Below are 10258 nucleotides of genomic sequence, written 5' to 3' on the forward strand. Positions count from 1 at the left end.
TGCTGACTATTCACCGATTCCGTACTATGATTCCATCCATCCGTCTTGGCGATGATGACGGCCGCTTCCTCAGTAGGCCCATACAGAGACGCCTGGTTATGGGTACTCAAGATGGCATGAGGAAAACGGAGGTGTATTCACCGCTTCAAGTCCCTGGTGGAAGATGCACTTATCCTACCTCTGTGCTGAGGTAGCTGAGATTGACTACGTGAGTAGTTCACTACCTTCTGCGCTCCTCTTTTTAATATATGTGAAAGGAAGACGAGATACTTTCAAGGCCAATCTTCGGGGTCTGTCGATCTCAGGGATACACGAATACCTCGGGAGGTGGGCCTTGTTGGAATGAAACAAAACAAAACAAAAAGTAAAGTCCGATGATTGGATTGAGGGGCAGAGGGGAGATATGAGAAGTCAAAGTTCCTACTATTGGCTATCAGTTGCTTTGCGTGTGGACAACGATGTCGAGGATCTTGGTACGAATGTCTACGAAGTTGGTAATGTACTTTGCCTGGAAGTGGTTGTCTAAAATGGTTGCCATGGACCTTGGGAAGGGTGAGTGTAGAAGAAGCGAGCCTTTGAATTCGTCGGATCGAACCATAGGCCGGATGGTCCTGGCAGTAATCTGCTGTGAGCTTGTGCATCTTCGCCCGAGCTCGGTCCAGCTGCCCTGGAAGCGATCAAGGTGTAGACGCAGGTCTGCACCGTCAGACAGACGGATCCCGATGACGTTGGGCAAGGAAATTGAAGGGCTGTCTGGCCTGCACCTCGGTTGAATCTGTCTTCCGGTCCCTTCCAGGTGGTTGCTGCTGTATCAGCTTCGGTAAGGATGCGTACCATGCCTCCGGTGTAAGCCGCCGATGAGCATGACGAAAGCCTGAGAATCGAGAACGTATCGGACCTTGTACTCATCGTCGTCTCCTGTCGTCGGTACCGTCAACGATTGACACATGGGTCTAGAAACCGTAAGCCAGAATGTATCCGATCGGATGCATCACCGCGGGTGGCATCGAAAACGTCAATAGTTCCGCCGATGGAGTATTGTCTCATGACCAATGTCTCACGACTAGACATACTAATCCGAGGGGAACAAGAACTCTGGTATGGCTAAACATCAAAGCATACACATGCCAGGCAAGGACGTAGTATATGCTGAGCAAAAGGGAGAAGCATACACCATACACCATACACCATACACCAACGTATGTACTGAGAATGTTACTCGTATGTCGTACGTCTGATCTAGCAGTAGTATCAAGATAGTTTTAGTTAGACATGCTGTCATCCGTAGACCGTAATTAACAAGCAATACATGAGCAGCTGAATATGCTGCAACGTTAGAAAGAAAAAGAAAAAAAAAACTATAAAAAAAACTTGTCGTGTGCACAAAAAAGCTGAGACGGCAGAGGATAAACTCGAGACCATTCTCGAACTCGTTTTCCTTCCCTTTCCTTGTCCTGCGCCGCAGAGGAGCAGGAGAGTATATCACGTGCATGAAAAGTCCATGACGTATTACTTTGTAAGTCGATAGGGTCGAAACAACATGCTCGATGCAGCCAGCACAGCCAGAGTTTTACGTAGCAAGAGGCAACTTTGTTTGTCATGTTTATTTTTATTTAATATTAATTCCAATTTTTTTTCTTCCTTTTGTCAATGCTAGTTTAGCACATGGAAAAAGAATGCCGTCATCTATTCTACTATGGGCGGAGGCGGAGGCGGAGGCGGCAAGGCGACAACGCATTGGCTCTCGTCCGTAAGCGTCGTACCACACTGACACACACATAAGTTATATACGTACATCCATAGCCTTGGTATATTAGTACTAATACAGCTGCTAGGGAAGCTTCCCTCAGCTTCCCCCTCTTCTTGCTCTTTCCCCTCCTCTCCCTTCTCTTCCCCCTCTTCGCGGTTGGGATTCTTGGCTTCTCCGCGTCCTCCAGCCTAGTACACCATCTCGTTTTTATAATCCTTCACACAAACGCAAGCAGAAAGCCTCGCCATCATGACCTCGCTGGCTCAGTGTATGGAATCGACACCCTCCCTCCTCCTGTGATGGATACTGGATCTCGGGAGATGAAGCTCACGCGCACAAAACAGACAACCCCTTCGCCAAGCGCGAGTCGCACGGCCAGGTCTCCATCACGACCTACAAGGTCCTGACGCTCCTCACCTGGATCCTGTCCGTCGTCGTGTCCGTCTACTATACTCTCCGCGCCCCCCATGATGGCCACAACCAGAACAGGCGCATCTGGGCCCAGAACAAGCACCACCCCAGTGCTTTCAGCCTGAACTCGACCATCTCCTCAATCTTCTGGTACGTTCGAAACAAACACAACCCCCCCCCCCGGGTCTGTCCCGTACCGCCGTGAGAGACAACACACCTGACCTGACTTTCGAATCCTAGGATCGTCCTCTTCATCCTCCAGGCCGGCTACATCGGCCATCTCTTCTCGTCCAAGCAGGAGCTCCGGAACGCCGCCGCCAGCGTTGGCAGCCACTTCATCGTCAACAATCTCCTCCATTTTGCCTTTGTCATGCTCTTCGTGCGCTCGCACTTCTACTGGGCCGAGGTCTTTATCGTCGTCAACCTGTTCAACCTGACGTCGCTGTACTTCCGCCACAGCTCTTACCCTCGCTTCATCCATACGCCCGTCGTCTCCGCTCCGCTGGCGTGGACGTACGTCGCCCTCTTCTGGAACGGCGGTATCATGGTGCCACATTCGACCGGCTTCATCGCCCGCGTCTTTGGCAACATCTTCATCTGGACCCTCCTCCTCCACGGCCTGGGATACATCACCGTCTACAAGGACTACACCATGGGCTTCTCGCTCACCGTCCTCACGGCTGCCCTCGGCGTCGCGCAGTTCACCCACAAGGTCATTGCCCTGCAGTGGATCTTTGCCTTTATCATCATGTCGCTGCTGTTCCTGGCCACCCTCACCGTCGCCGTGCCCGCCTGGATGGGTAGGGATATCAGGTGGAACAGGGGCGTCGTCTTCACTGACTCGGAGCGTGCTCCCCTTCTCAACGATTCTGCGCCTGCTACTGCGTAGGACGGGGACGAGGCTGCACAGAACAAATGAACCGGCCGAGGTGCCGGTGGTGGCTGGCGCGTAGCGAAACGGTAGCTGGTGTTGTGTCTCCCTCGCGCCGCTGCTGAACAGGTGAGGATCCCTCCCCTTCTCGACGCGACAGCTGTGCTCGTGCAGGGTAGTTGGGTAGGCTCAGGTCGGATCGAGTGTGAAGACGCCCGTGACATATGTGTGGGCGTGGACTTGCATTGTTCTATCCCCCACAAGATTCGAGCCCCCGAAGCTCCAATGATGATGTGCTGCAGGATGGTAGTTTGCAAAACACGGAAAGAAATTGGTCACGTTTTGTTTATTAGGCTGGAGATGGGGAATCTTGACATAAATCTCTGTCCATTGCTTGGCGATTTTTGTGGTGAGAATCCAAGAACGGAAGGAAAGAAAAAAAGAAGGAAGAGAGAAAAAAGAAGACTCGGTCAATGGACGAACAGGGAATCGAACCCTGGACCTTTCCCATATTCGCGGTTCATCTCGTAGGAGACAAGGTGCTAAGGGAAAATTATACCACTAAACCATTCGCCCAGGAATGATGCTGCCTTGGCAGCCAGCATATCGATAAGAACGTTTCCGCCGGGCCCTGTGGGATGCCCTGTCGGACGCCCTGCGGGACGCCCTGTGGGATGCCCTGTCGGACGCCCTGCGGGACGCCCTGTGGGACACTCTCGTAGTGTGCGATATGGCACTGGGCCGGCGACGGCGACGCGATCAATGTGAGAGATGTTCCATCTCCCTCAACCGTCCTGGCGTCAAACCCGTCGATAACATTCTCGGTAGGCCAATGTAGCTCGGAGACCGACGGATCGTCTGTTCAGATGAGACCCCTACGACCATTTCCGTTCCCCTTCAACGTCGGGACCGACATCTGCCAGATCAGCCGCATCCACCGCATCCTGCGCTCACCTCGACGCGCACGCTTCGCCCGACGGGTTCTCGCGCCCGAAGAGCAGCGGGCCGGCATCGGACTCCGACTAGTCTCATCTAGCGGCACGGACTCCGGAGACGGATCGTCACCATGCCACGGCAGCAATCCGTCCGTCAAGGATGGCGACGAGCTTTGGAAGAGCGCCGTGTTTGTCGCTGGAAGGTGAGCATGGCAGATAGCTTTCCATCGTGAAGGGAATCTCCGCGTCTGCTGACCACCTGTCCGGTACCTCCAGATTCGCGGCCAAGGAGGCAGCCATCAAAGCACACTCACATCGCCGGCTGACGTTTCAAGACATCATCATCGAGCGCCGTCGCGACGACCAAGGACAGCGGCTAGGCAGCGGTCCGCCCATTGCCAGGATCAGGGGAGAGGAAGGTGCAGAGGAGGATACGAGTGCTGCTGTGTCCATCAGCCACGACGGCGACTATGCGACGGCGGTCTGTATAGGATATGATCCGCGAGACGGGGTCGGGAGCAAGACCTGAGTGGTGCGTGGGCGTGTGCAACATGCCGGCTATTAGATGCACATGTATCAATACATGATTTCTGATACACCGAGATCCTGATCCGTCTGGATAGACCTAGAGAGGGCGACGTCAGGCACACGGACAGAGATCTGGGAGATGAATCATCACTTACCTTCTGCTCTCACGGCCCGCAACCCCCCATCCCATGCATCCGATAAGAAGAAGAATAGGATGTGGCTAGGATGCAAGGGACCCCCCCCCCCCCATGTTAGCATGTGCAGATGGACACCTTTCCCGCCCAGAAACTCAGGACTAGATTTCTCCGTGCTCCATACTCCGTACTCCGCAGGATTCCACTCGTCGATCCATATCACTGCCTCGACATCCCTGCGACTATTATTGTGCATCCTCTACTCCGTACTGCGTATGAATGAGTACCTGCTCGTACTGTCGGGGCGGATTGCTAGTCCGATATCGTAATAGCAACCCCACCATCAGTCGTCACCGCCGCTGCGGCTGCAGTCTGCCGTGTTACGCGTGCTCGGGTTGATTGTCATTGGGTCACAACTTATTCATCTTTTCGCTCTCTCTCTTTCCTCTCTGTTGTCTCCTTCCTCTTCCCTTCTTTTTCTACCTCCCTCATCCCCCGACATGCTCATCGCTCAAGCCCACCTGAGCTCTCTCTCGGCCGCATCATGATATCGGAAGATTTCCAATGGTATCTGTCCGCGGAGGCAAATTTTCAGCAATCTAATACCAGGTACTGCTATCACATCACGCCATGTAACGGCGCTCTGACGATCATCCGCCACCAACCAAGACTGACACTCCACCCACCACTAGTGATAAGGCTGCTTCACCATCACGGACGCTACGATGGACTCATGACGCTTCCGAGGTTGCTGGGTCGGGGACGCCTCAGGCCGTCATTCTCGTCATCGCAACCATCTGGCTGATGCTCTCTATCGCTCTGCGCACAAAGAATAGCAACGCCTGCCCCGGCGGCCACAGAATCTCGTCTGCTTGGTCTGTACCGTGGCGATATGAGGTGCTGTCCCAGGCATCTCGCGTCGCTTCGGTCGCCTTGCTTGTATCAGCATACGCCCGAGGTCGCTGCCACCCTCTCGACGCCATCGTCTCAGCCTACGGTTTTGTGCTGGGGCTCGTCCGCATTACCCGCGTCCCCGGCGGCTGGCACCGCTCAGCGCTGCATCAGGTCAACTACATCTTCACCGCCTTGTGGGTAGTTCTCCTTGTGGCGCAGTTCCTCCCGTGTGTCGGTGTGGATGAGCGGTGCGCTCAGGATCACAGCATACTCGGCGCATTCATCTCGCTATCTGTGGCTTTGGCTGTCGCCGTATCGACCCCGAGGGAGTGGTTGCCGCCGTCGCCGGCAGAATTTGCGGAGCTAGGCGATGAGGATGACGGCGCCTTAGAGTATGATGAGGATGGCCAGAAGAAGGCTGCATCTCCGGAGGAAACGTGCAGTTGGTTCAGTTCTTACTGTTCCTTCAGTTGGTTGACACCCTTCGTCTGGAAGGGAACGAAGAAGGCGCTCGAAATGAGGGACATACCCAAGATCCCTTGGTACGATGATCCCACGTATCTACTCCGCAAGCTTCAGCGGGCTAGAGCCGCGTCGAGGAACACTCTGACAACGGTCTTGAGGTTCCAGCGTGATGAGCTCCTGCTCATGGCCCTCTTCATCACCGTGGCGTATACCTTTGAGAACATTGCCCCCTTCAGCATGTTTCGGTTGCTCAGTTATCTGGCAAACCCCGAGGACTCGCTTTACCGACCCTGGGTTTGGCTCATTCTCGTCTTCCTCGGGCCGGTTTCCCGTTCCGTCACGTTTCAACAGTATGTCTTCCACGGGACTCGCCTGATCGTACGCATCAGGGCTGCCATGACACAGGAACTCTACCACAAAGCCATGGAGTCCATGGAGCTGGAAAACGACCCCTTTCAGGATGGGAAAGACACCGGGGCAGCGTCTTCCGGCGACAGGCCAGCAAGGCAGAAGACGACGTCGGCAGGTCGGCTCTCTACCCTCATGGCTGCCGATGTCGACTCCATCTACCGCGCTCGCGATATCGTCATGGTGCTCTTCGGAGTCACCACAGGAACTGTTGTCTCTTCCGTAGGCATGTATCAGATGCTTGGGTGGCCCTCCCTCGTCGGCCTCCTCATTCTCGTTCTCGGCGTACCGCTGTCGATGTGGATCAGTAGGCTCATCTACAGACACCAGACGGAGGCGAGGAAAGCTCAGGATTCGAGGATTTCTCTTGTGACCGAGTATCTGACGTCGATCCGTGCCATCAAGTACTTTGCCTGGGAAGAGCCCGTGATACGAAGCATATTAAATTCCCGCTCCATCGAGCAGAACAAGCTGTGGGACGTTGCCGTCCTCCAGGTGCTTGTCAACCAGGTGTCGCAGATATTCCCGCTGCTGGCCCTCGTCGTCATGTTCGGTCTCCACGTGGGCGTCAACAAGAAGAGGCTGGACGCATCAGTGGCCTTCACCACCGTCCTCCTGGCCAAGAACATCCGTAGGAACATGATGCAGGCCAGCCAGTCTGTGCGAAACTTCTCGGCCGCCATGGTTGCCTTTGACCGACTAGATCGTTACTTCTACAGCGCCGTCCGCAAGACCGAGTATCCCGTCGGACCCCTGCGCATCCAGAATGCCTCGTTTTCTCGAAACAGGAAAGCTGCCTTCCGCCTCGAGGATGTTTCTATCGACTTTGTCGAGGGCGGCCTCAACGTCGTCAGCGGCCCCAGTGGAAGTGGCAAGACAACCTTGCTGCTGTCTATCCTGGGAGAAACGTTCCTCGAGCGTGGAACCATCTCGAGACCGGACGATGTCGCCTTCGCCTCCCAGTCCGCCTGGCTGCAGAATGACACAGTGCAGGCCAATATCTTGTTCGGAAGCCCCATGGACCAGGCCAGGTATTCCCGTGTCATCGACGTATGCTGCCTACCTACCGACCTGGATGAGCTCTCTCGCGGAGATTTGACGATAGTGGGCGAGAACGGTGCCTCCCTCTCCGGCGGTCAGAAGGCCCGCGTGGCGTTGGCACGTGCCTTGTATTCGAAGGCCCCCCTTATCCTGCTTGACGATGTCCTGTCAGCTCTGGATGCCAAGACGGCCGCCACGCTGTGGAGAAAGTGCTTCTGCAGCGACATGCTCAGCGGTCGGACAACGGTCCTGGTGACTCAGATGCCGTGGATTCCCGAGCAGGGAGACCTGTCGATCACGCTCGACGGCGGCCGGGTCAGCAGTGCTGAGGTGAACATCGGTGTCGTCCGCCGACCAGTCACCCTTGCGCAGGACATGGTAGAGAACGAACCCCAGAGCAATGGGCTCCAGCCTCAGGCTACGACGGCAGAGCCGCAGACAACGACGGATGACGCTGTCGATAGATCCACCAAGGATAAGAACGGGGCAAACTACATGGTGGAACAGGAGACCAGGGCGTCGGGAAAGACTGGCCGACTCACAAGTAAGAGACTATTCCCCCTTGATCTCCCGGACTGCTCATCTTCACTGGGAAATTCTAATGACCATGCCGAAAAGTCTTTCAATACATGACATTTTTTGGCAACCCGACCTTCACCTTTGCGTGCGGCGCAAGCCTGATCGTGTCGGGCATCATGTCCTTCTACAGCTCGTACTGGCTCTCGGTATGGGTTGAGGCCTACAAGAACAGCGCACACATAGACATTGCTTACTACATGGGTATCTATGCTCTCCTGTCAGTCATGGAGCTCGCATTCTACGCTGCCAGCGTCATCATGTTTGAATGGGGATCGTGGCGGGCGGCCAGGAAACTGCACAACGACTTCGTGCGAGCCGTCCTGTACGTGTCGCTGTCGTGGTTCAAGGCGATACCCATCGGGCGCATCGCCAACAGATTCGCAGGCGACATGACATCCATCGACACCTCGCTCAGCGCCATGGTGCGCAACGGCCTCGAGAATGCGACGCAGCTCCTCTTCCGCATCGCCGCCGTGAGCACCATCCTGCCCATCTTCATGGTTCCCGCCGTCATCACCTGCCTGATCGGTCTGATACTGGCCGAGATGTACACGCGCACGGCGGTCATGACGAAGCGCTTCCTCTCGTCGGCGCAGTCCCCCGTCTTCTCGCAGTTTGGCGACACGATTGCCGGGCTCGCAGTGATCCGTGCCAGGGCCGGCATGGGCAAGGCTTTCGGACGCCAACTCGCCGCCAAGATGCGCACCATGGAGCAGGCTGCGGAGGCGAACTACAACTGCAACCGCTGGGTGTCTGTCCGGCTCGATTTCGTCACGGCCCTCGTGTCGCTCTTTGCTGGCGTGATTGCCGTATCCAAGGTTGGGCAGATCAGCGCTGGCCTCGTCGGCTTCTCGCTGTCGAACGCCAATGGCCTGAGCCAGATCATACTCCACCTCGTCAGAAACATGAACGATCTAGAGGTTGAGATGCAGAGCGTAAGTTTTTTTTTTTTTATAAAAAAAAAAAAGAGGAATACACCCACGTCTCTTTCCTGGCCGCTAACGCTCTTGACTGCATGCAGTTCCATCGCGTCAACGAGTACATAAAACTACCGCGGGAAGACGAAGACGACAAGCCGTACCCGGAGGAGCCGGAAGATGGCAGCACGTATGCCGACGAAGAGACCCACGTCATTCCCAGAGAGTGGCCGAGCTCGGGAGAGATTGAATTCCGCAACGTCACGGTGCGGTACGACCCGAACGGGCCCAATATCCTCACCGATGTCAACCTCAGGTTCAAGGCCGGAGAACGCATTGCCATTGTCGGCCGAACTGGATCGGGGAAGAGCACGCTGGTCCTCTCCCTCCTGCAATTCACGCACATAGTTTCCGGTCAGATCCTCTACGACGGTATAGACATCACCAAGATCCCGCGTCACCGACTCCGCGAGGCCATAACTGTGATCCCCCAGGAAGCCGTCTTGTTCAGCGGGACGGTGCGGTCGAACCTCGACCCCACGGAGACGGTGTCGTCCGAGACCCTGCAGCGGGCCCTGGACCGGTGCGAATCCGTGGCCGCATTTACCGGCGGGAGCAGCAGCAGCAGCAGCAGCAGCAGCAGCAGCAGTCCCCAGCATAGCGACGACGAGAACGACGACGAACCTGGCTACAAGTCCGACCGCAGCAGCGGGTCCACGGCCATCCAGCTCAGCACGGAAGTCGACGCCCGGGGCGATAACTTCTCCCACGGCCAGCGGCAAGTCCTATCCCTGTGCCGGGCCCTGGTGCGCGACAGCAAGCTCATGCTCCTCGACGAGGCCACGGCCAGCATGGACTACGAGACAGACAGGGTGATACAGGAGGTTCTCCGCGACGAGCTGAACTCGGATGACGGCTCCGCCGCGGAGACGACGAGCCGGTCGCTGGTGACCATTGCCCACCGCCTGCGCACAATCATCGACTACGACCTGGTGGTGGTCATGGGAGCAGGTCGTGTCATAGAGTGCGTACTCCTGTACTTGGCATAGTACTTCTCCTCTCCTTTTGATTACCGGATGGCAAACTGACAGGGAGGCTAGATGCGGCTCACCAGCCGAACTGTACCGTTCAAAGGGACAGTTTTACGAAATGGTCCGTCATAGTGGGGAGACGGGTGATTTGGAGAGTATACTGGGTGAGGATGCAGGACAGTCAAGTACACGAGGTACTGTTACTACTGATAATACTGGTACCAGTAAGTACTAGTAGGAGCAGTACGTGACAGATGACCGAACAACGGGGTAAAAAGGTAAAGAGTTTTTTTT

General features: G+C 55.7%; 3 protein-coding genes across 3 annotated transcripts; all 3 read left to right on the top strand.

Moving 5' to 3' along the window:
* Positions 1-1999: 1999 nt before the first annotated feature.
* On the top strand, positions 2000-3050 carry GMORB2_0596 (Fungal protein of unknown function (DUF1774); the record flags this gene model as incomplete). The annotated part of the gene is made up of 3 exons (XM_035462581.1): positions 2000-2018; positions 2095-2311; positions 2402-3050. The coding sequence occupies 3 exons, from the start codon at positions 2000-2002 to the stop codon at positions 3048-3050; spliced, it is 885 nt and encodes a 294-aa protein (XP_035325511.1).
* Positions 3051-3898: 848 nt separating this feature from the next.
* On the top strand, positions 3899-4496 carry GMORB2_0597 (holo-[acyl-carrier protein] synthase; the record flags this gene model as incomplete). The annotated part of the gene is made up of 2 exons (XM_035462582.1): positions 3899-4170; positions 4244-4496. 2 exons carry the CDS (start codon positions 3899-3901, stop codon positions 4494-4496), a joined length of 525 nt encoding a protein of 174 aa, XP_035325512.1.
* Positions 4497-5173: 677 nt separating this feature from the next.
* GMORB2_0598 (ABC-type bacteriocin/lantibiotic exporter) lies at positions 5174-10127 on the top strand (the record flags this gene model as incomplete). The annotated part of the gene is made up of 5 exons (XM_035462583.1): positions 5174-5202; positions 5322-7981; positions 8056-8951; positions 9038-9957; positions 10025-10127. Coding segments are annotated over 5 exons (4608 nt in total), but the record flags the coding sequence as incomplete, so codon positions are not given.
* Positions 10128-10258: the final 131 nt, after the last annotated feature.

Source organism: Geosmithia morbida (genome assembly GCF_012550715.1).
Source record: "Geosmithia morbida isolate 1262 chromosome Unknown scaffold_0, whole genome shotgun sequence".
In the NCBI taxonomy this organism is placed as follows: domain Eukaryota; kingdom Fungi; phylum Ascomycota; class Sordariomycetes; order Hypocreales; family Bionectriaceae; genus Geosmithia; species Geosmithia morbida.